We start from the raw sequence: 26,277 nt of genomic DNA on the forward strand, positions 1-26,277 counted from the left end.
TTCTGTCGCCAATTGGATGGATACCTAGGTAGTGTAGCCTACATTAATAAAAACAAATTTCAGCACAACATATCATTGCGTGATTCCCAAGTCTACTTCAATATGATGGTTATAATAGCAATATTTACGCATTAACGTTTCCACTGCCATTTCTAACACAATTAATTTTTCCAACACAAAAAAATAAACCTTGTCTAGCGAAAATTTGTTTTGTCGAAATTTGGAAAGTTTATCAACAAATTTGCTGTTTCCATTAGGTCTGTTGTGACATTTTTTATCCGACATGCAGTACTTTACTTGCATAAAAAGATTGGATGGAAACCAGTTTACAGTCTTCTTTCACAACCAGAAACCCAGGAAAGACATTAACCATGAGCTCTACCTCAAGTGTAAAATAGGGAATGCCTATTAACATGGGCCCCGTGTGGCTCCATTGGTAGAGCATGGCGCTTGCAACGCCAGGGTTGTGTGGGTTCGATTCCCACGGGGGGCCAGTACAAAAAAGTATGAATGTATGTACTTGTAAGTTGCTCTGGATAAGAGCGTCTGCTAAATGACTTAAATGTAAACATTAGTGCAGTAAAACATGTTTTACATGCTTTCATATAATAAGCAGTGATCAGTATAACCAATCAAACACAAGAAAGGCTCATCAAAAAACAATTCTAAGGTTCTTCTCACAGTATATAAGGGCTATGATGACAGGACTTATCTTCCAATATGCTCCAAATAGTCATTTTTTTAATTATCTGAAATGCATCCATCCCTCCATCCCTTTTTCCATTCCTTAGAGAAAACACAAGTGTGAGGTTGGTGGTGTTGGTTGGTCATTTTCACTTTCACTTCAATCACGTTAATGAATTAACAAACTCAAGGGGAGGAGACGAGGAGCAGAGGCAGGGTCCATAGAGTTATATGGAGATTGCAACATTATATCTGTGCCTTATTGGCGTCTGTAATGGTGAGGCCATCGCCATTTTGAAGTAGTCCATTTTCTTCTTCCACTACTTCTATGAGTTGGCAAACAAACTGAAAGGGTGTATACTGCCCCCTGGAGTGTGTTATTTGAACAGATTTGAAGCCAAGGCTGAAGATTTACTGCCACCTGTAGTTATGGAATGTTTGCTCAGGAGTATAATTGTTGAGCTGCAGTACTATATCTGTAATTAACTCAGGCAACTGTTGATGACAAGAATTCTATTTACATTTTAGTAGACACTCTTATCCAGAGCAACTTAGAAGATGGAATTCAGCTTTAGTGCCTTGCTCAAGGGCACATAGACCGATTTTTCAGCTAATCGACTCAGGTATTCAAAACAGTGACCTTTCAGTTACTGACCCAACGCTCTTAACCACTAGGCTACCTGCCACCCTAGCATCTAGCGAATTGCATCCTGTTAAAGACATAAAGATGTACTGTAAGATTCATATAAACACTGCAACAAAGGGTGGTGATAACAATGCGTTTGTGTTATGTTTACCCATTAAATTGTTGGGAGTATATATAGAGTGTGTGACTTTCTTTATTTTTATACAGTTTTCTCTCCATCAGTCAGTAGGCAGCACCTCTACAAAAAAAATGTGTTTGTGTGTCAGCTCATGCTTTTTACTTGCATTGGGGCAAACACAAAATACAGTATGAGGATTACGATAATATACAGTGGACAGTTGAAGGGGAAATATGCAATATAATAGAATATCATACACCTTACAACACGTTTTACATTAAAACATTGGGCAACTCAAGTTCTGGGGGTGTTCAGTGTGTGAACAAATGCCTGCACACATGTCTGCAACACTGCAAAAGACAGTAATTGAGAAAAGGTGCCTTTACTGCACCTGTTGTTGGACTGCGGGTTCATGGTTGAGTCTCATAGCTTCCTGCATTGAAGTGTTACCCTTTCTGCAAAGAGAACATGTCACAAAGTGGTGACAGTTTAAGTTTGCCAAATAAACTTTTAAAGCCTCCTTAGAATGTGTGTGTACATGGTAAACATAGTGATAAGGCTTTCTGGTGAACACTGATCTGAAAGAATAAAATAGGGGGAAGCATATTCCCCTATCTAGTCCTTGTACCTACCTGTGGTCATTAAGGGCTATATCTTAACTTGAGGTATGTGAGTGTAACTCGGTTACATGTGATAGGATTGAGCACTAAGTACAGAGTGAAGTGATCCTTTTCAGAATCGTGCCTAAGGTTACCATACGCCAAAGTGCCATACAATACCAGAAATTGTCTTTGGTTGGAGGTGCTGGCATACAATTTTAGAGGTATGCAGGGAAATACATTTTTATAGAAAGTATAGCATTATTAGATCAGTCATCATGTTTTGGATGGGTACAAGTTCAGTCACTGACCAGCAGATGGTGATAGTGATTTCCTATAGAACCAGAGGCCATATGGCATCAAAAGATAATTTTATTTTTCACCATCGGCTTATTGCTACCAACTCATAGGAATCCCCACCCAGTTGACTACATGCAAATGGTGGAAGCCCTCAATGGCATTGTCCATGATAAAACATGCAGAATATATTTTTAAGTATAACTACATTGGGGAAAAATCTAAACTAAAGAGAATTATTACTTTATATAAGATGAAGAATATTATAAGGTGGAGCAAATTGAGAAATGGTTGGAGCTTAAGTAAATTAATTTTTACAATTTTAAATACTTACCAAATCATTAGGCTGTTCCTAGGCCGTCATTGAAAATAAGAATTTGTTCTTAACTGACTTGCCTAGTTAAATAAAGGTAAAATAAAATAACTTAAAAATATATATATGTTCATTGTATAATTCTTGTTAAATGACTTGGTGCTATTGTTCAAAAAATACATTTTGAATTGTAATGTATAAGCAAAGTATTCCTGTATTTGTATTGTATTGCACAAACAATTTGCACTGTACAGGGAAAACAATTGACTGTGTGTCCATAAATCGGGGTCCAGTCTGCTCACTAGAGTCCCTAGAATTAAAAAAGGTGTTTGAATAAAAAGCTAGGTCATAGCAACTGTTGCTGGACTTTAACAGTGGTAAAACAGCTTAAAATAGGGTGCTTGGACACTATACGGTACAAATATAGCACTGTACTGGAAAAACTATTGATTGTGTTTCGGTCCCCAGACCGTAGGCAAGCCTAAATCCATTGCAGTGTCCATTGCATTGGGGGCTATGGGGCGGAGTGAAAAGCCAGCTGCAGGCTGTGCGACACATTTCCCCTCAAAAACGAATCATATTTGGTTGGTAGAGACCCAACTGAGTATTTCCCACCCACTTTTGCAGCTTAAAATATATTTGTTTAATAGTGCAAGGTTTATGAGTTTATGCACACGCGCACTTCCCATATGAGGCGATCCCTAACTGAAATATGCAAACTATTGCTACAAACCGCTAGCTCGCGCTTGGCCTTGCCCACATCCGTGCATGTTCTGTCCACTATGCTTAATTTGCTCCCACCGTAAATAACACAGATTAAGTATCTTGTGTTAGTTATAAATATACTTGACCCAACGCTAATGATGCTGGTCAGAGATATTAAAGAAAGGAGGAGATAGGAATCCCAATGGGCAATGAAGGAGCTAACGTATAACGCACCGCCCATCAGTGTTGACCAATCGCGTTCACGTTGTCATGCTGCGTCACATGGTTGCTAAGATAATAGTCAAGCAATACCTTCTCAAGGTCAGAGGTATTATGCCGTGTTCCAAACATCTGGGAACTCTGAAATCTCAGACTCGGGAAAAAGCTAGATCCGACTAGAAACATCGTTTTGAACCGTCATACTGGCCTCTTTCTTTAGCTCCGACTTTTAGAGCTGAAGATCACCGACGTCAGGATTTTTCAGAGCTCCCAGTTGTCTTGAAAGCACCATAAATTGAGAAACCTGCCTATTTTCCTCAAAAGTACGTAATGTCACGATTCCAAAGCTACATGATATTACAGAGAAGTAGTTAATTATCTCACATCTATGTAAATAGGTGTAATGTTCTACTTCTTGTGCATGCTAAATGCATGCTAATGTTGGGTTTTTGAGCTAGCGCCCAATTTTCATTTTAGCAATTTAGCAGACGCTCTAGTAAAGAGCGACTCACAGTATTGAGTCCATACAATTTCCTCTTGGGGAAATGAATCAGATTTGAAACCACTACCCTTACGTTGCAAGCGCCATGCTCTGCCAACTAAGCTACACGGGACAGACGACTCAAATGCACTCCTTGTAGAGCTCTCCTTGTCCCAGAATCACTCAGAATGCGCCGTGCAGCCCATTGACGACGCATGGGAAACTTGCACAACGGAGTTTTCCATCTCCTCAAAAGAATCTCTGCGCTGGTCACTAGAATAACGTTTAAAAAAGTGCTAGCCCTTATGCTGCGTTCATATGTTCTCAAGAAGATATAGGATTGGAATGAGGCTCTTCGAAGCAAGGCACCTATCAAGGGTGTTACTTGTGCCACCACAGGGATAAAAGCAAATGATACATGTGAAGAATTGGATCAAGTGGTTAGTGAGTGGGGAAGCACACTCCATCAATTCTATTGTTTTTTGATGGAGTCTCTTCCTTCTCGCGTGTATTTCGGTTTCACGAGAAACCCCTGTGAGAGCTTTCGTGCCCAAACCCATGCAGTGTGATAAATGCAAATTATTTGGTCACGTGTCAAGTGTATGTTGACGAGAGGGGTATTGTATGAACATGCTCCCGAATTTCTGAAGTGTCCTGTTAGGGTGAAGGAGACGGTGGTAAGATTCAGGGCTGTCCAGCATGTCTCCTATCCGGGGGGCGGTGAAAAGAGTCAAAGAAATTAGATGAAGTTGAAGAAACAATGGTAGTAGGAGTAGAGACAACAGAGAATTTCCCTTGTCAACAGGGATCCTGACGTGTTGCATGTTAAGAAGGTGGGCTTTGAAGCATTTACTGCATTGGTTATGAGATACACAGCGCAAACAGGGGAAATTTGTGAAAATAGGCAACATTGTGAATGTTTTTAGGCACTCTGGGATTTTACAGCAGAGGCATTTCAAGGAGTCCTGTCTATGAATGCACCATCACAGGCACTTGAGCCTGCTTAGGGATGTGATTTGAAATGTGACTGAAAGAGTGGAATGTTTTTTTAAATAAAAAATGTGTCTTTTGTGTGATGTCAGGTACTCCCTTCCAGCAATGGAATATTTTGTTTCAATACCCTGTACAGTAGGTGGCAGCAATACACCAATAGGTGTAGTCTGCCATAAAACCTTAAAGAAGAAGTCAGAAAGGCAAATGGAGAAAAATACGTTTTTTTTTATAAAGAGCATCTACCTGCACATGTGAAGCTTAGTTATGTAAGATACGCTGTGTGCGGTTTTGTTCCCAAACCACTGCAGTATAAGAACTGTAAGGGATTTTGACTTGTTTCAAGTGTTCAGACTGACAGGGTATAATGAAGATCAGTGTGTAGAAGGACAACAGTGTTGCAATTGTGGTGGGGGATCATGATCCCGAGATCCTGGAGTGCCCTGTAAGGGTGAAGGAGATTGAGGTGGCAAAAGTTAGTGACCAATCGAATCTCCCTTACAGGCCACTCCATGAATGTGAAAAATTATTGAGAAAACAAGTGATGCTAGTGAAGATATGGTAGTGGATGCCCCACAGGCTGTAGTAAATGTTTGCTGCCAGTAAATATATACCCTGTGTGTTAAAAATGTGGATTTTGTGGTGATCATTGCCACATTTATAAACGGTATAGCTGTAGTCTCAAAGAGGTCTAAGAAACTGAACATTATTCTGGCAGAAAAGTTTTCTGGACTTAAGGATTTTTACAGCTGAAGACTTGCCCAGGGGTTTTGGCGCTGGAAGACTCCCGCCCTCCCAGGCTCCCAATGAGCCGCACAGGTGTCAAACTCATTCCACGGAGGGCCGAGTGTCTGCGGGTTTTCGCTCCTCCCTTATACTTGATTGATGAATTAACATCACTAATTAGTTAGGAACTCCCCACACCTGATTGTCTAGGGCTTTATTGAAAGGAAAAAACAAAAACCTGCAGACACTAGGCCCTCCGTGGAATGAGTTTGACACCCCTGCTGTATAGGGATCAGATCTGTTTATTTTTTAACAGTAAAGTTGTTTGATTTATTTACATTTTACTACCTTGTCGTTTTTTTGGGTAGTTTGTACCGTATATGTGGGGAAATCCTGTGTTCATCCCGCACAGTAGGTAGCGGGATGCACAACAAATTGTGCAATTGCCAATATACCGTAGAAGAATAATATCAATTCGGAAATGCCCGAGTTTCCAAGTTCCGACTAGCACGTGAACGTGGCATTGGGCCGCATGTTCAGAATAGAACTTTGATTCCCAAGCTTTAGCACTGTGGGCAAAATGGCTAAAATAGAGTTGTTGGGATTGATTTTCAACAAGGGATTTAGAGCAGTTCCTGAGCTTTTCCGAGCCGTTGAAAAAACAATAACAGACTACCAAGGAAAAGATTGCCTATCAAAAGAGGAGAACAATCGTCTACAGAAGCTGCTTGACATCCTCCTTAAACCAGAGATACAGTTACATAGAGCAGGTTTGTTACTCTACGTTTCCACATTAACGTTTATTTTATACACATGACATAAGTAAATGTTGTTTGTATATCATTCAATTGAGGGATAACGTTACTGTAGCATGTAAGGTATTGTTCTTGGAACGTTAGCTAATGTTAGCTAGTTGCTAGTTCATTTCACCGCATAAATGTGTTTTTACTTTAGATATTCAGAGTCAATAGCTCTCCGACAGAAGGTCCTAGGATGAGAGTGATACAGTATATCTAGATTATAAAATCAAATGACGGTAGAGCGCAAGGTACACTCTTTGTTTTTTCCGATAGTCGAACTCTTGAACAGAGCCGAAAAGGAGTGTTTTTCTGGCCCTCGTGTGGTTTATGGACCGTCGTAAATGTGCAATACCGGTAATTGCATGTAAGCCCCCCCCCCCCCCCCCCCAAAAAAAAATGTGCATTGCCATTCAATAGTGTTTGGGAACCCTATATGAAGATTATACACACTGCATAGGGCCTCCAGTTGCTGAAGGGCCCAACATGTTTAATAGTTACCTCTTAACTACTAAGGCCGGTGCTATATATTTGACACATTTACAAGTATTTCCTATCCAGGTAAAATGAAGATGTAAAACCACATAATGTCACTTATCTGACAATCCCCCCCCTCACCCCAATCATCCATGCTAGTTCGTTAGAATTCCAGTTCACTATTTCCCTGATTGTAGTCCTATTTATTGTGATGGGTCTAACTTTCAATACATTTTTATCCATATGAGCTACAGATCTACAGACAAGGGCAGTGGGTTCATTCACATAATATCAAAAGTACTCATTTTATTTATTTTATAATTCCTCTTTGATTATCTACAAATATTTGTCCAATTAGAGCTTTAGCCATTGATTCACGTACATATCTTATTTTCAGTAGCTTCCTATCCGCATGAAATACTTCTAAAACTCTCGAGGTTAAGTGTCTTTCCTCCGTCATCCATAGTACACCCATTAAAATGTTTCATTTAACTGATTTTACGTGATTATTTTCCTGTGATAGGTCTAATTTTCAATTGCTCACTGTATGAGCTACAGGTCAACAGACAAGTGTGGTGGGTTATTTTACCACTCTTATCCAAGGTATACTTTTATTTTTTATTCCTCACCTTTGAGTTTCAAAAAACATTTGAAAATATTTTGGTTATTAATTCCGATACAGATCTCATTTTCAATAGTTTCCAGTCCAAATTACATATGCATCGAAAACCACTTGATATTAGGTCCCTGACCTCCCTCCTCCATAGTGCAATGTTAGAAATACAATTTCACAGATTTTACATTAATATTTTCTGTGATGGGTCTTATTTTCAATAGCTCACTATCCATATGAGCTACACATCTACAGACAAGTGTGGTGGGTTCCTTGTCCTCTCTTATAAAAGGTACACCTTTCATTAAAATAATTTTTTTGTCCGCTTTTGATTTTCAAAAAATATTTATCCTATTACAGCTGTGGATATTAATTCACATACAGATCTAATTTTAAATAGCTTCTTCCAGTCCAAAGGACATATACATCTAAAACCACTTGATATTTTGTGACTGACCTCCCTTGTCAAATGTACACCCATTTAGATTTGCCATTTTTTATTTCACTGGTTTTATATGAATATCACTTCTATTGGGGTGTTTTCACATAGTGATCTTTAAAATAACTGCTCTCAGTCCTCTAAAGTGAACTCTGGGGTAGAAAAACAAACAAGCAAAAGAGCTATGTTCTTTGTATTCATACTGCCCTTGCCTTTGAATGAGGACTCAACTCTTTTGCCAGTTCACCTATTTTGTGGTCCGAGTCCTCTTTGCATTCACATTGCTATGTTTAGAAAGATAAGTAGTAATTATAATCAGAAGATAATTTTAACATTTAAATATTGGTAACAGAATAAATAGCATAAGAATACTGCAGATTAAATAATGCTGTAATGGCGAAGGTGCATAAAGATGGAATTCAGATATGACGTCTTTTATTTGAGCACTATCAAGACTTTTTAAACTACGGTCACATGAGAAACTTAACTGTCTCTCGAGTCAATAAGGATTCAACCCCTTTGTTATGGCAAGCCTAAATAAGTTCAGGAGTAAAAATTTGCTTGAGTTGTATGAACTCAACCTGTGTGCAATAATAGTTTTCAACGTGATTTTTTTAATGACTACCTCATCTTTGTACCCCAAACATAACACAATTATCTGTAAGGTCCCTCAGTTCAACAGTGAATTTCAAACACATTAAACACCAAAGACCAGGGAGGTTTTCCAATGCTTTGCAAAGAAGGGTACCTATTGGTAGATGGAGGAAAAAATATATATTTATATCCCTTTGATCATGGTGAAGTTGTTAATTACATTTTGGATGGTGTATCAATACAGCCAGTCGCTACAAAGGTACAGGCGTCCTTCTTAATTCAGTTGCCGGAAAGGAAGGAAACTTCTCAGGAATTTAACCATGAGGCCAATGGTGACTTTAAAACATTAGAGTTTCATAGCTGTGATAGGAGAAAACTGAGTAATATTGTAGTTACTCCACAATACTAACCTAAATGACAGAGTGAAAAGAAGGAAGCTTGTACAGAATAAAAAGAAACCAAAACATGCACCCTGTTTGCAGTTAGGCACTAAAGTAAAACTGCAAAAAATGTGTCAAAGAAATTAACTTCATGTCCTGAATACAAAGCATTATGTTCGGGACAAATACAACATCACTGAGTACCACTCTTCATATTTTCAAGCATGGTGGTGGCTGCATCATGTTATGGGTATGCTTGTAATCATTAAGGACTGGGGAGTTCTTCAGGATAAGAATAAACTGAATGGAGCTAAGCACAGGAAAATCCTAGAGGAAAGCATGGTTCAGTCTGCTTTCCACCAGACACCGGGAGATGAATTCACCTTTCAGCAGGACAATAAACCTAAAACACAAGGCCAAATCTGAGTTGCTTACCAAGACAGTGAATGTTCCTGAGTGGCCAAGTTAGTTTTGACTTAAATCTGCTTGAAAATCTATGGCAAGACCTGAAATGGTTGTCTAGCAATGATCACTAACCAATTTGACAGAGCTTGAAGAATTTTGAAAATAATAAAAGGAACATTTTGCACAATCCAGGTGTTGAAAGTTCTTAGAGACTTACCCAGAGAGACTCACAGCTGTAATTGCAGCCAAACATGATTCTAACAGGTATTGACTCAGGGTTGAATTAATCCTTACATAATCAAGATATATTGGTGTCCAAAAATGTTTGCGCATGTCCATTTTTCCCCTATTGACATTCAAGTATTTTGTGTGATTTGTTGACAAAAAATGACCATTAAATCCATTTTAATTCTCCTTGTAACACAACAAAATGTGGGAAAAGTTAAGGGGTGTGAATACTTTCTGAAAACACTGTGTGAAAACACCCTTCTCCCAATGTGTTCTCCAATCTCGTAAAACATTTTCGAAAAAGTTTGTCATTAACCTCGCAAGGAGAGGGTGCTAGACTATTGAAAACAGTAGCGACACCAATTTTGTAATAAAAAAAAGATGACTTGTTAAACAATCTCTTTCTATGACCAGTTGTGTTAGTATAAAACAATATATTTTTTTAAATGCACACTTTTGTACAGTATTTTTTTGCTCATCTTTATTAAGGCTGACAAATATTTTGGAGGTGACTGTTAAATATGTACAATTATTGTAAAGGATGTTGGATATAATGCTATAGAAAAGTAGGTCTGTACGTTAATTAGTAACCAAAGCAGTAATATGAAAACTATTTTCACGAGGACCAAGGGAGAAAAAAAGAGTACCTTTTGATAAGAGGTCAAGGAACCCAACACACTTGTCTGTAGATCTGTAGTTCATGGACAGTGAGTTATTGAAATTTAGTCATATCACAGTAAATATTCATGTAATATCAGTGGGGGAAAAAATATATTTTCTAATCAGTGTACTAGGGAGGAAGGCAACCTGATCTCAGATCATTTAGTGTTATTCTGTATGTAAATATGAGACGTGTGTTTAAAAAAAAGTCAGTTAAGAACAAATTCTTATTTACAATGACGGCCTACACCGGCCAAACCCGGACGACACTGGGCCAATTGTGCGCCGCCCTATGGGACTCCCAATCACGGCCAGTTGTGAGATGCAGTGCCTTAGACCCCAGCGCCACTCAGGAGCCCAAAATTAGCAAAACATATATGTTATGAATTCTAGCTAGGTGGCTAATGTTAGGATTTAGGTTAAGGTTAGAGGACGAGTTAGCTAACATGCAAAGTAGCTAAAAGGTTGCTAAAGTTGCCCATGGACGTGCAACTTTCGTTTTTGCCTTAAGTAACCGCCTGTCTTATGTAACAATACCAAATGTAACATATCATACAAATTTGAGTGTCCCGGATGTACATTTACTATGTTACGTCTAGTCTACGAGACCAGGCTGAGGAAGGAAGTCAGTGACCTAACATCAAGTGGTTTTATGCATATGTCATTTGGACTGGAAGCTATTGAAAATTAGATCTGTATGAATTAATAACCACAGCTGTAATGGGAAACATATTTGTAGAAAATCAAAAGGGAATACTTTTGAAAACAGTCATTTGCGTTGAAAATAGAGGTCAGGGAACACACCACATCTGTAGATCAGTGTTTCCGTTAGCAGGCCTTTAAAAAAAATGAAAAGCCGATAAATAAAATTGTCACTGCTGGCCAATTGTCTGGGAGAAGAATAAAAATGTGAAATAATGCTTTTTAGCCTATTATTTTATATAAATACCAGTTGATGTAAATACATTTGATGTCATGCTTATCGGTCTGTGTTAATTTGCATAATTTCGTGGAATTAAATTGTTGCGTGCGATAAATAAGATGCATAACAAATATACACGCACCAATTTATTTCCACTAAATGTTGCAAATTAACCCATTAACAGGATACAGATACAGAGCCTTTTAGCAGAAAATCTTTCAGACACCACTTTTAGAGGCCCAATCATTGCAAGCAACAATTCTAAATGCAATCGTGTGTTAAATGTGCTTTGGCAAAGTGGGTGGGGTTATATCCTGCCTGGTTGGCCCTGTCCGGGGGGGATCATCGGATGGGGCCACAGTGTCTCCCGAACCCTCCTGTCTCAGCCTCCAGTATCTATGCTGCAATCGTTTGTCCCTCTAATTCTCTCCCTCCCCTCCCGGAGGACCTGAGCTGGTCATCTATGAACGTTTGAACATCTTGGCCATGTACTGTTATAATCTCCACCCAGCACAGCCAGAAGAGGATTGGCCATCCCTCAGAGCCTGGTTCCTCTCTAGGTTTCGTCCTAGGTTCCTGCCTTTCTAGGGAGTTTTTCCTAGCTACCGTGCTTCATTGCCTGCTGTTTGGGGTTTTAGGCTGGGTTTCTGTATAGCACTTTGTGACATCTGCTGAATGTGTATGACTGTCCAATCTACTCAACCTACTATTCCTATTCATAGGCTAGTGATTTTGCTGTTCGTTGTCTTGTTGGCTGAGGAAAAGTACACGTGGACAGTTATTCTAGCATCTTCAAAGTAAGCAGTAAGGACACGTGTCATTGCATCGTCGACTTGGATGTTCTTTTAATATGAATTACCATCATCTAAGTGTAATTTCTGGCATTCCGAGCACCGTGGGTGGACACCCTAATCAGGTTATGCACCAATGCATATGAATCCGGTACATTTCTCAAATGTCTGGTAAATTAAAACGCTGCCGGTCAAATGTCCGACGACACATTTTTATAGTGGAAACCTTGCTTTAGATCTCTAGCATATGTGGATTGGAAGCCAGTAAAAATTATAATTAGGACCGGAAATGTATTTATAATCAGGGAACTTAAAAATGGGAATTCTAATGGGTGTATAATGGATTAGGGACATCAGTGACTGCTACAAGTGATTTTAGCTCTCTAGGTCATGCAAGTAGGCCTATTTATGTTTATTTTTACCAAAAATAAAAATAGTTTTTTAATTAACAAGATTACATTTTTAAATGTAATTATTGTGGGGTAATAACAAAGTTGGTTTAAGCTCTCTAGATCATTTAATTGTAAAAAAAATTATAATAATAACTTTTGTCTGTAAACACCTGGTTCGGCTGATTGCACTTTTAAGACAGCCGTGAGTGCATAATATTCCCCCTATTGAAACCAATTTAGTCACTTTTTGCAAACGGAATGTAGATAAAAAGGCTGTACCTTGCTCTCTAGCATCATCTGATTCTAGATATATCACCCTAATCATCATAGGACCTTCCGTCGACTAGGTATTGATGTGTCAACTCCAAATATCAAACCAATATCCAAACTGCAAACAAAGGGTATTCAATTACTATTCTAATTCCTAATGCTATGGTTGCATGTCTAGCGGTGATTGTTGTTCAATTACCACTAGACATGGGGTTCAGGTGCTTGGCCCCAAAGGCAGACCAATTTTGTGTTTACTCTCGGAGTCGGACCCAAAACAAGTCAAAAGATCCTGGGCTGTGGACTTCCCCTGATTTGCAGTCAGCTGGCTTTTTGGAGCTGCATTAATAAAACAATGGTTAAACATAACTTATTATTTTCCTTCCCAAAATAAAGTGTTTGATTATTCAGAAGTTAACATTTCTGTTCTTCCCAAGTCCTGGTTAAAGCCATAGTCTCACTCCACATTTTGGGGGTGGGTGCTTATACTGTATTTTCCCTATTATATTTACAAGTGTGTAATTTAGACGCATGTGTAAATTGGACATGTTTTTTTCTTTTATCCCACTCCCCGAGACACCGGAGCGTGGGGTCACAGCCAGGGTTTGCCATGTCATTACTATGACGACTCCAAGGTTTTACAGACACGCCTATATCATTTCAGTGTTCGAATTTTAGCTAATTAATCATTTATTTTTCCCTTCAGACCGACAACAGCTCAATGCCATTGAAGAGGAGGTTCCCCCCGAGCAGCAGCACTGTGAGCAGGAAAGGAGCCCCGGTCTGGGGAAAGATGACTCCAAGTCCACACAGATTAAAGAGGAACAGGTGGCACTCAGGACCAGCCAAAAGCTGGAATATAATACCACTTTTCCCTGTGTGAAAAGTGAGTATGATGAGTATCCAACTCAGTCCTCACATCTTAACAAAACCCAAAGTAAAGAATGCAAGAACAGAGACTTTTCAACTAAACAGATAAAAACAGAACCTCATGAGGACTCTTCAAAACCAACCAGTGACTCTTGGGCCCTCTCTTTAGTAAATCCAGGCTGTTCTGCATCTCAGAATGAAAACCGTGAAAGTGTTGACGCGAAGTGGAGTGGAGGACCTCTGGCGGCTTTAAAGATGCGCAAATCAAAGAGGACACAGACAGAAAAAGAACAAATCCGTGCTTGTTGTAAGGTGTGTGGAAGGTCTTGTCACTCCATGCGTACATTATTGACTCATTTGAAAAGTCATTGAAAAGATGAGGAACATATTCGTGGTGTGTGTGGAAAAAGATGTCCATCACTAGAAAGTGTGAGGGATCACATACAAACTCACATGATGTCCCATTTGAAGCCACCTAGTGAATGCCCTGCTGGTTCTAGTTGTAAGGTTTGTGGAAGGCCTTGTCACTCCTTTGGGGCTTTATTGAGACATTTGCGAAGACACAGAAAAGATAAGGAACACATTTTTGGTGTTTGTGGAAAATGCTGTCAATCCCTAAAAGGTTTGATGGGTCACATTTTAGAAACTCACAGAACTAGGTTTTGTGAAGTTTGTGGTAGAAGTTGACTCTCCTACGGATCTGAAACATCATATTAGGACCCACACAGGGGAGAAACCATTTCCCTGTAATGATTGTGGCAAATGTTTCACTTCGATTGGAATTTTGAATGTCCATATAAGGATGGTCCACACAGGGGAGAAACCACATGTGTGTTCTACATGTCCAAAATGCTTCAGTGACAGAGGGGCATTAATTAGTCATCAGAGACTGCACACGGAGAAGAAACCTTTCAAGTGTAGTTATTGTGATAAATGCTTCAGACATAAGCAGAACATGAAAGAACACATGAAGAGAAGGCACAAAAACATGACTGTGCCCTGTGTCGGGGATCAAACAGAAGATTGAAAGGCCATTCATCTCCTCTTGAGTGGATAAGACATGACCGAATGAATGCTTGAACTATGAGAACATTGCTGTCTAACTGGCCTGCTTCACCAGACACGCTACGTTTTCAGAGCGTGATATGCTCTTATTTGTGTAAATGAAACCAGGTGTAAGCATGCCGGCTTTGCGAGGAGTCCCTGCTCATAGTTTGACACACATTTGAGCTGCAGAACTTTATCTGTAATTAATTAGTTTGTTGTTGATAAGAGCTTTGTTTAGTAAGCATACGTTTATTTTTTTGGCCCATCGGAGGACAAAAGTAACTTTGCTTAACATTGTAGTTTTTAGAGCTTTTTTGTTAGATACGTGGTACTTTTACACACAATGGTTTGATTATACACATCATTACATATTGGATAGATAGTACTCAGACATCTATATAGTGTTTTCAGTATTAACTTACTGATCGTGAGCTGTATAATCCCACCCATCTGCTACTCTCAGCCCATTCCACCTATCGCCGAAAACCATCCTCTTTTGATTTCCACGTGCCATATATTTTTTAACTGCTGGGATGTCTTACATTAATTTTTAACCTTTCTAATCGTATAGTATCCACCGATTTGTAAGTTAATGATGACGTTTTTTCCTATGAGTATTATATTGTTGGTTATGGTTTTCCAAATCGCCCAACACTGCTATTTGTAGGGTTAATTTTAAATGAATGTTGTGATTTTTTGGGGGGGACAATTCCAGAATAAATTATATAATGATTCTGTTACTTCGTAAAAAAATATGCAGAGCTGAGATTGTTGTTTTGCCTTGCAAAAGTATACCCCTTGGATTTCTCCATATATTTTTTTTTTTACAGTGGGATTAAAATGTATTTAATTATAATTTTTATTCAACAATCTACTCAATGTCAAAGTGGGAAAAAAAGTATATATTTTTTAAGATTAATACAAATTAGCTAAGTATTCAGCCTCTTTGTTTAGAGAAGCCTAAATTAGTTCAGGAGTAAAATGTGGCTTAACAAATCACATAAGTTCCATGGACTCACTCTGAGTGCAGGGGTGTGTGCTTCCTTTCCTGTACTTCTTGCTCACCCATGAGTATGTGACCTCCCACGACTCCAACACCATCATCAAGTTTTCTGACGACGCGACGGTGGTAGGCCTGATCACCGACTGCAATGAATCAGCCTATAGGGAGGTGGTCAGATACTTAGCAGTGTGGTGCCAGGACAACAACCTTCCCTTCGATGTCAGTAAGACCAAGGAACTAATCTTGGACTATAGGAGAAAGGGGAGAGCATGCCACCATCCACGTCGACGGGGCTGTTGTGGAGTGGGTCGTGAGCTTCAAGTTCCTTGGCGTCCACATCACTAAGGACTGAACATGGTCCACACACACCTGCACAGTTGTGAAGAGGGCACGGCACCACCTCTTCACCCTCAGGAATCTGAAAAGATTTGGTATGGGCCCCTCGGATCCTCAAAGTTCTACAGCTGCACTATTGAGAGCTGACTGGCTACATCACCTCTTGGTATGGCAAATGCACCGCCCTTGATCGCAAAGCGCTACAGAGGGTGGTGCGGACAGCCCAGTACATCACTGGGGTTGAGCACCGTGGCAACCAGGACCTCTATATCAGGTGGTGTCAGAGGAAGGCCCAAAAAATGTCCAAAGACTCCAGCCACCCAAGCCATAGACTGTTCACTCTGCTACCGTCCAGCAAATGGTACCAGAACATCGGCTCTCGCACCAAAAGGCTCTGAGACAGCTTCTACCTCCAACCCATAAGACCGCTAAATAGCCAGACTGCTAAGTAGTCAATTTAATGGTACCCAAACTATATATACACACTCACGCACACACAATACATTGACACTCCCATACACTACACACACAAACGTAGCATACCAACACAACAAAAATACACACACGCACACTTTTACACATCATTTGCTGCTGCTACTCTGTTCTTTGTTTTATTGTATTATTATGATTATTATCTATCCTGATGCCTAGTCTCTTTACCCTGCCGTCATGTACATACAGTGCATTCGGAAAGTATTCAGACCCCTTGACTTTTTACACATTTTGTTACATTACAGCCTTATTCTAAAATGTATAAAATCTACACACAATACCCCATAATGACAAAGCGAAAACAAGTTTTTTTAATTTTTGCAAATGAAAAAAATAGTTAAAATAAATAAACCTTATTTACATAAGTATTCAGACCCTTTGCTATGAGACTTGACAATGAGCTCCGATGCATCTTGTTTCCATTGATCATCCTTGAGATGTTGATTAGAGTTGGAGTCCAACTGTGGTAAATACAATTGATTGTACATGATTTGGAAAGGCACACACCTGTCTATATAAGGTCTCACAGTTGACAGTGCATGTCAGAGCAAAAACCAAGACATGAGGTCAAAGGAATTGTCCATAGAGCTCCGAGACAGGATTGTGTCGAGGTACAGATCTGGGGAAGGGTACCCAAAAATGTCTGCAGCATTTAATGATGGTCACTCTGACAGAGCTCCAGTGTTCCTCTATGGAGATGGGAGAAGCTTCCAGGAGGACAATCATCTCTGCAGCACTCCACCAATCAGGCCTTTATGGTAGAGTGGCCAGACGGAAGCCACTCCTCAGTAAAAGGCACATGACAGCCCGCTTGGAGTTTGTCAAAAGGCACAAGATTCTCTAGTCTGATGAAATCAAGATTGAGCTCTTTGTCCTGAATGCCAAGCATCACGTCTGGAGGAAACATGGCACCATCTGTACTTTGAAGCGTGGTGGTGGCAGCATCATGCTGTGGGGATGTTTTTCAGTGGCAGGGACTGGGAGACTAGTCAGGATCGAGGGAAAGCTGAACGGAGCAAAGTAGAGAGATCCTTGATGAAAACCTGCTCCAGAGCGCTCAGACTGGGGCAAAGGTTCACCTTCCAACAGGACAACGACCCTAAGCACACAGCCAAGACACAACGCAGAAGTGGATTCGGGACAAGTCTCAATGTCCTTGAGTGGCACAGCCAGAGCCCGGACTTCTCTGAAAATAGCTGTGCAGCAACGCTCCCCATCCAACCTGAAAGCGCTTGAGAGGATCTGCAGAGAAGAATGGGAGAAACTCCCCAAATACAGGTGTGCCAAGCTTGTAGCGCAGTGGTTCTTAACCTTGTTGGAGGTACTGAACCCCACCAGTTTCATATGCGCATTCACCGAACCCTTCTTAATTGGAAAAATAAAATGATTTTTTCAAATTCAAATCATAAGTAAATATTTTACTGGTGCACAAAATGAACCGTGCATCAACATCAACACCGCATGTTCAAAGAACTAAATCATCAAAATATGATTTTCACACAAAAACAAAATAATGAATATTTACTGCAAATCAGTGTGACTTCTGCTGTTGCCTTTCAGAGACCAGTTCAGAAATGCGCGGCTTCACCTTGGCAAGTGCCATTCTCATGTCATTTTCGCAACAAAGTCTGTTCCTTTTCTTCATTTTTATGTCCAGCATCCTCAAAAAGGATTGCTCGCAAAGATATGTTGTAACAAACGGTATGAAAATCTCCAGAGCTTTCTTAGCAATAACAGGGTACGTTACCATTTGTTGACACCAAAACGTTGAAAGCGTTGTTGTTCTGAAGAGTTGCTGTTGAACCTGGCTATGCTGAATTTCAATGATTTCATCGAGGTATTCATCATTGACATCTGTTGTCTCAACACTAAACGTGAACGGCTGCCTCACCCATGCTGGATATGACTCTCTTGTAGGGAAGTATCCGTCGAGAGACTTTGCAAGCTCATCTAAGTGCGTGGCAATTGCTTGCTTCAGTTCCGCGGGTACAGAAATGTCTCCGATTCCAGATACATCTTCGATCTTACTTACACAGTCGTCCAGCAGGGGAAAGTTTGCGAAGTTATCGTTCTCTGTTCGTCGTTTCCATAACGATAGCTTTTTTTGAAAAGCCTTCAGGTTTTCCTCCGCTTCGATGATGTTGACTCCACCGCCTTGCATCTTTTGATTGAGATGATTGAGAGCTGCGAAGATATCAGCCATGTACGCTAAAATGAGAATGAACTCAGAATTTTTGAAGCAATCTGCATGACAATGTTGGTGCTCTTGCAAAAACAGGGCTAATTCCACACGCACGGCAAAAACACGATTCAGCACCTGTCCCTGGGATAACCACCGAACGTTAGAATGGTACAGAAGTACCTCGAATTCAGAGCCCATTTCTTTACACAGCTCACTGAAGATGCGGTGCCTCAGAGCACTAGTTCGCACATAGTTCACGCATTCCACTACAATTTTTAGTACTTCTGCCAGTTTTGGAGGCAAGGTTTTTGTTGCCAACGCATGCCTGTGCAGAATACAATGCGTAACAATGATGTGTGGTGCATCGGCTTTCACTAGCGCACCAAAACCAGACTTTCTTCCCAGCATGACTGGAGCTCCGTCCGAACAAACTGCAGAAACCATATCCCACGAAAGATTGTTGTCTTTGAAGAAGTCATCCACAAGTTTCTTCACATCGGCTGCCTTAGTTGTTGTTGTAAGAGGCTTACAAAATAAAAAATCTTCCTTTATCACGTCGTCTTTCACATAGCGCACGAATACAGCAAGCTGGCTTAGATTGGAAACGTCTGTGGTCTCGTCGAGTTGAAGGCTGAATTTTGCCGGGCTTGAAATCAGATCTGCAACTACTTGAGCCAAGATGTCTTTGCTCATGTCCTCTATTCTGTCGCTGATGGTGTCATTTGAAAGAGGAATTTGGGATAACTTAACTTCAGCCTCTTTTCCCAGCATGATATTCGCCATCTTCAACACAGCTGGTTTTATGAGTGTTTCACCAATGGTGTCTGGTTTGCCCTGCTTTGCGATCAGGTAAGCAACTTCGTACGATGCTGTGAGGATCGGTTTGTTGATGGGTACACTAGAATCTAGGGGAAGTGAGATAGTTATTACACTGTACTTAGTAAAGTATCCCAAAGTTAAACTTTTTAACATGAGTTTCGGACATGAGCTTGTGACAAAAAGTATGACAATGACATACCCTCTTCATCCTCGTCCTCCTCATCTTCAACTTCACCATCAATGCCAATGTCTTCCTCCTGGAGAGAAGGGACAGAGCAGGTCAGAATCAACAATATGCCCCCTGTTGATCTTTAAAACTATTGAGTCAAACAAAGCAAAAAGGGGTTTACCTCCTCATCGCCGCTGACCTCATCTTTCTCTCCTTCTACTCCTTCGTCATCATCCTCCTCATCAAAGTCTTCCTCCTCTCCCTCCTCATCTTCTAAAAACAAAATAAATACATCACATTTTGATTCAGAGCAATTAAATAATTTATCCAAAAACCTTTCAATATAGAAATTCAAACAATACGTTAGAACCATTTAGATATAATACATTGGAAGGTTGTGCAGGACTATGGTAGATGAAGGAATCAATCTCTCTTTTCAGAGTGTTAAAGAGTATTTATCTGGTCAATGTCAGTGTATTATGTCTGTTTGCAAAAGTGTGTTATGTGATCATATTATAAATTGTATTTTTATGTTTAAGGACTCTTGGTAGATTAGTCCAACTGAGGACTAAAAGATCCTAATAAATATCTAATCACATCCATTGTCAGTTATCACATGCCGGCAAACCGTACAAATACACAATAAAATTCCCTTGCATGACAAAACACCCACAATATACTAATATGGATTGTAATATATAATATGCCATATGCTTTTATTCAAAGCGACGTAGTCACGCGAGCATACATTTTATGTATGGGTGATCCCGGGAATCAAACCTACTATCCTAACTCTGCAAGCGTCATGGGCTAACAACTGAGCTACAGAAGACCCCCATTCAACTCACATCTGCACATTCCCTCAAAACACACAAAAAAATGGATGCCCACCGTCATCGTCCACACCGTCCGAGTCGGATGCCGCTCGGTCCTCCACATCGTACTCGTCCAGGTAGGTAAGCTGAGGGAGCAGCTTGAACACACTCTCCCTGTAGTCGTTCAGGTTGGTCACCTCACAGCTGAACAGTTCCAGAGACTTCAGGCTGTCCAGCTTTTTCTGTGGTACCAAATGGGTGTAGGGTAGTTAGATTTATTCAGCCAGTGTTTTTTCACACCCTAATTTGATTTTAGAGCCCACCTTTTGCCCATATAGGCTAGCAAACAAATTTTGACTAGAGCCACATAGGGAAACAAATCAGAAATTAGTATAAAACAAATCTGCCTGCCAACTATACAAGGTATAGTGTCATTTGAGGCATAGCCTGAGACAATGAGATGGTGTCGCACTGTATTGTGCTCTACCGGGAGTTTGGTGTACCTACCAAAGGTTCCAACATACTGATGTCTTTCAGTTTGTTCCCGCTTAGATTTAGATGTTTGAGGTTGGGGAGTTTCTCTGCTAGCACGTCAAGGCCACCAGAGATTCTATTGTCACTGAGTTCCAACTGCAACATAATCAGTCACCTCTGTCAACAACAAAAAAACTCCCAAGCAAGTAACAGTCTTTCAGAAAACAATGACTATGCCCTAAATGGAACCCTATTCCTTACATAACAGTGCACTACTTTTGACAAGGGCCCTCAATAGTGCACTATATATGGAATAGGTTGCCATTAGGAATGCATACAATGGCTCTTTCTATACCCCCCAGGCAGAATTTACAGGTTTTTATTTATTTAAAGGAGTCAACAAAAAACGTTTTTCTGTCTGGACAATTGCTCCTTTATGATCTAGTCAGGTCATTACAATACTGTAACTAAGTAACTTGTGTAAAAAAAAACAGTACCTTTTTGAGTTTCCCAAGTTTGGGAAGGTTGGAGACTGAGATTAGGCCAACGTTTAGCAAACTGAGGAATTCCAGATTGACGAATTCTGCTGTGAGACCTTCAATTTTCCCTTCATTTGATCTGCAGTTATCCAGGACAAATTCTCGTACCTATAAAAATTTGTAAAATTGTAATTCAAAGAAAAGCATATGTATGCATTGTTTACAGATGCACTACAAACACTAAAACTGAGAATGCACACATATTATAAAAGCGTTATTTTACGCATATATGCAAAAATGGTGTGGGAAAATCTGTTAAGAATGGTTACATGTTGACAACAACATTTGCGGCATTAATACAACAAACTACGATTGAAAAAGGTCAATACACAAAATATGGATCTCAATGACAGGAGTGGTTGTTATTCTGACGTTTTCCTGATTTATGTATGAATACTTGCAACCTTTCAATTCCTCACAACCAAACCTCATCGTTTAAAAAGTTCACGTGAGGGACAGTCGTTACGCAACCAAAACTCGATAAAAGGGTTGAAGAAAGTTGACGCTGAACGTCAAATATCATGGTTTGCACATTGGCAAAGTGAAACATTGATGCAAAGTGAAACATTGATGCAAAGTGAAACATTGATGCAAAGTGAAACATTGATAAGGCTGTCGAGTGGAGTCATCAATAAAGGTATTTGGTTGCATGATGTTTTATGTCGAGGCACCGCGGTTGTTTCTTTAAACCAGCTGCCACGAGGAAGAACCGCACAATACAGTTCTACCCTCACTTGCCCGCTGTTCAGTCACTAATGACACATGCTATGCTTTTTGTTAGCAAGCTCGCTACAGGCTAGCCATTGCCCTTTTAAGCGCTGCTGTGCAGTTGAGGACATGCAAGAGAAGCTTGACTGCCCACCATTACCTACCCTACAGCAATGGAAAGGATTGCGAATATACCCTGTAAAGATGCACTTTTTAATTTTAAAATCGAATTTATTGGGGAAATTGATCGCCTAGTCGTCGAGCGAACGACCGATATGACAGTTTGTTACATTATATCACCGTTTCGTAAACGTCGAAGGAAATATTCAGAACGGAAATTAGTCAAACAAAGATGGAGCCTCATTTCGCCAGAGCTTCAAAGACGGCAGAATGACAACATGGCGATTCCTGAGATACAGTATGCAGAGTTCTCTAAACTCTCCGGAGATGGATGACTGTTTACATGCAGTAATTGCGTAAAATCATCTGTTGATGACACAAGTTTACTGGAGAACTGAGACGAAGTAGAGACTCTGGACAGGGTGGATATTCGTATAATAAAAAGCAGTTTTATTCAGAGGTAAAGATATCTGATACAAACATGCATGGACTCGTTCATTCAGCTCGTAAGGAACCTGCAGACAGAGCCCAGATAACAGAAATACATAGTCATTTTATACAGCACAGAAAGTAGGTAGAGTCTGGTAGATCTGGTTTTCTGGTTGGTCCTGATCAGGTTGTTGTCTTCTCAGATTGGTCCGGATGAGCTGTGCGTCATCCTTCTGAGTCTTGTATCAAAAGTTCTTTGTTACCAAATGTTCAGCTAAAACAGGAGATTTAGGTGTGTGCGCAGATGTTCCTATCTAATCGGTGTTTATGAAAGGTTTACGTCAGCCCTCAGTCCTTGGTTATGTGTGTGTCTCATTATTTCGTGAAATGCAGACCCAAGCACTCTTGCTCAAGGCCTTTCCTGCCTTATCAGTGTTTATGAATGTTCTGTGTCAGCCATCTGTCTCTGGTGTGTGTGTGTCTCAGTTTCTGCTTGTGAGAAACCCTGTTTTTTAGAAAGAAGTTAGTTATAACAATGTAATAGCAATATGCTTGTGTTATTTACAATGGTATTTCTTACAAATCCCTTAAAATTTACTTTCAATGTAGAATACTTTTATCAATGTTTGCATGAAAACCAGAGAGCGTCAACGTCGAGTTTTAGCAACCCACGCACCGAACGCAGTTTCCTCTGTCTCGTGTCATTCAGGCAGGCTATTGCACAACCCGACGACCAACACGTTATTCGGATATTGTCGGTAGCCTAAGCATTAGACATTTTAAATTATTAACATACAAAATACCGAATCTGAACGTGGAGGTTTGCCAGTTTCAATAAGTATTTGGTTTGCTTTCGTGGTAGCTGTGGGGAATAATCTCAAATTATATCACAAAAGTAGGGGCATGGGGTATAAACTTAATTTTTGATTATTGTTGTGGATTTAAGTGCATTGTAATAAAGGGCGCCCCATTTAGAATTTATGCTAGTGTAACAGTAGTAACTTTACGTCGTCCCCTCGCCCCGACACGGGCGCGAACCAGGGACCCTCTGCACACATCGACAACAGCTAGCCATTTCACATCCGTTACACTAGCAGCAAACATGGCTACCAAGGTCTATAAAAAATAAACCACTCCGTCAATGTCTAACGCATCGTGGAAAAACACGTCTCCAACAACACAGATGTAGAAGTTAACAAATAATTGAGACAACGTTGTTGCATTCGAACCGTGTTTGTGCAACATCTACCCAGTGACTGTGAAACTGTTAACACTGCAATAATGCCAGAAAGCAAAAAATAATCGCCTTTCGAAAGTAACCATTGAATATTGTCTTGTTCCCCCTCACGCCCCAACGGGGACAGTGTAATGTAGCTTGTTACAGTTAAGTATTTTCTGCTCTATTAATAAATGAGAAACATTAAGCCCATGTGGTCACCATTAGTTACACAGGTCACTTGGAAAGCAAAAAAGTAGCAAGCTAGCCAGAAAACTAAAGGTTTGGTTTAAAAGTCACGACTTACATCAGATGGGGTCCTGTTTCTTAGTTCCAAGTGGATCCTCTTTTTCATGTCCATCTCGCCCTACGAAAGTTTAACTTTTCTCTTGTGTGTCGGTGTAATTTATATTCAGTCCAAAGGCAGAGAGATGCCCTAATGAAGGAAGAATATGGGACTGTATAATGAACTGAGCCAAAAGCCAAGTTACCCGCGGAGAGGAGAAACCATGGAGGGAAACGGGACTAAAACAAAATATATTCTCAATAGCGTCATCTCTGGTCAGAAACGCTCACTGCCGTTAAACAGGCATTGCAGTCACAAAACATGACGCTGCCATGAAACAACTGGGGTGCGATGTATTTCTGGGGGGGGGGGGGAGTGATGTATTATGTACAATTCTAAGTTCAAACAAATGTTTTTTGTCAGTCTTTTTATTTGATTATTTTTTATAAAAGTAACCAGTTTGTAACATTCTGTAATCCGGAGATTATCTTAAACATATTTAATACATCAATTGATTACATAATCAGAAATCATTGCAATGATTTCTAAAGAAAAAACAAATGAAACCAGAACTATTATTTACTTATCTATCTACAGCAGAGATGTTTGAGCTCCCCTCCTCGCAGCCTTGACCCCACTCTTCGAGGGTGTCTCGGGGGGGATTTGGCATATGCAAAAAGTACATTTCCATTTCACACGTGTATACTACACACTGGTACATGTGTGAAACAGGACAAACCCAAGCAACCACCTAATTGTTGTATTATTTAAAAGGCCTTATTTTGAAATTAATTAATAGGATACCTGTTGACAAGGCAGCGGCAAATTCATTTCATAGAATTCTTTGTTTATCAGTACATTTCAACGTAACCTAAACACATGACATTGTTGTCCTAATGTACATATGCTCAATAAACATTACACCCTATTTAATGTGTGTACACTTATTTCATTTACCAATAATCAGCATCTCAAGCAATATGAAGATGCCCGACAATCTCATACAATTTTCCCTTTTATTAGAACCGGTAGGTAGAGTGAGTTTATTTGGTTTACAGTGAAGGGAGCATTGTATATGCACACCGTGATGGGGTACTTCTCCCTTACTCTTCCTGCATAGAGACGCAAGATCCCTGAAGCAGAAGAACACACCATTGTGCCTCCCGCTACCACCAAAGAGCACCTTCTCTCTCTGTCAGAACAAGAAACACTTACACCTATGGCAATTATGAACCAGCAACAAATTACCTTAGTGAAAATTTATATTCATCACCAAGCCAATATATTTATTTACATTTTTTATTTTTCAATGAAAGAGTCTCTTGCATCTCTAAGTGCATCTCTACAAAAGCCTTTCGTAGGATCTAGTCAGATCACCAACGTGTGTCCTATTCAAGACTAACGGTACCTATACAACTACTATGCTTGAGATAGCTATGTGTTTCTATTTTGGTGTGGATTTTAATTAATATGGTGGTAACATTTGTAAAATTGTAATCACAGCTTTTAAATCACAATATGTAAAACATGAAAACAGCAGTTTTGTATCTTGGATAGGAATGCAACTATGGAAGTTGCTAAAATAAATACCATTACAGGCCCTACTGTACTATGCTGTATATTTTGAACATGGTAATCGGTAATAGAAAGTATTTACCAGGAGAGGGCACTGCAATGTCTTTGTAAAACCTCCTCAAACTCATGAGGTTATCATGCATTATGGGTGTATGTGGGTGACTTCTCTCCTCTCTGACTGTATCTGCTTATCTAATCCATTGCTTAGAAATATGTGCAAGCCTTTAAAGGGGCAATCAGCAGTGGAAACAATAACAGAGTGTTTTTTCGCTGCCCCTGTTTTAGTAAACGGCTGAGGGAGAAATGTAACCACTCTCAATTCATAGACAGAGGTATGGATGCAAGGACTGACCAGCCATGAAATCAAAATTATAATTTTAAACATGTTTTGAGGCTACTTAGTTTATGAACATTGGAGTAAAAAAAGGTTATATTTTGGGTTCTGATGGGGTAG

The 26,277-nt window shown here is 39.9% G+C and overlaps 1 protein-coding gene across 1 annotated transcript; it reads right to left on the reverse strand.

Moving 5' to 3' along the window:
- Positions 1-16,779: 16,779 nt before the first annotated feature.
- LOC129862713 (protein FAM200C-like) lies at positions 16,780-24,504 on the reverse strand. Its single transcript, XM_055934612.1, has 7 exons — positions 24,270-24,504; positions 21,448-21,597; positions 20,984-21,106; positions 20,553-20,718; positions 19,843-19,934; positions 19,692-19,749; positions 16,780-19,578 (listed from the first exon to the last, which is right to left on the reverse strand). The coding sequence occupies exons 1-7, from the start codon at positions 24,321-24,323 to the stop codon at positions 18,023-18,025; spliced, it is 2,199 nt and encodes a 732-aa protein (XP_055790587.1). The 5' UTR covers positions 24,324-24,504; the 3' UTR covers positions 16,780-18,022.
- Positions 24,505-26,277: the final 1,773 nt, after the last annotated feature.

The sequence above is a fragment of the Salvelinus fontinalis genome, chromosome 9, assembly GCF_029448725.1.
Source record: "Salvelinus fontinalis isolate EN_2023a chromosome 9, ASM2944872v1, whole genome shotgun sequence".
NCBI classification, from domain to species: domain Eukaryota; kingdom Metazoa; phylum Chordata; class Actinopteri; order Salmoniformes; family Salmonidae; genus Salvelinus; species Salvelinus fontinalis.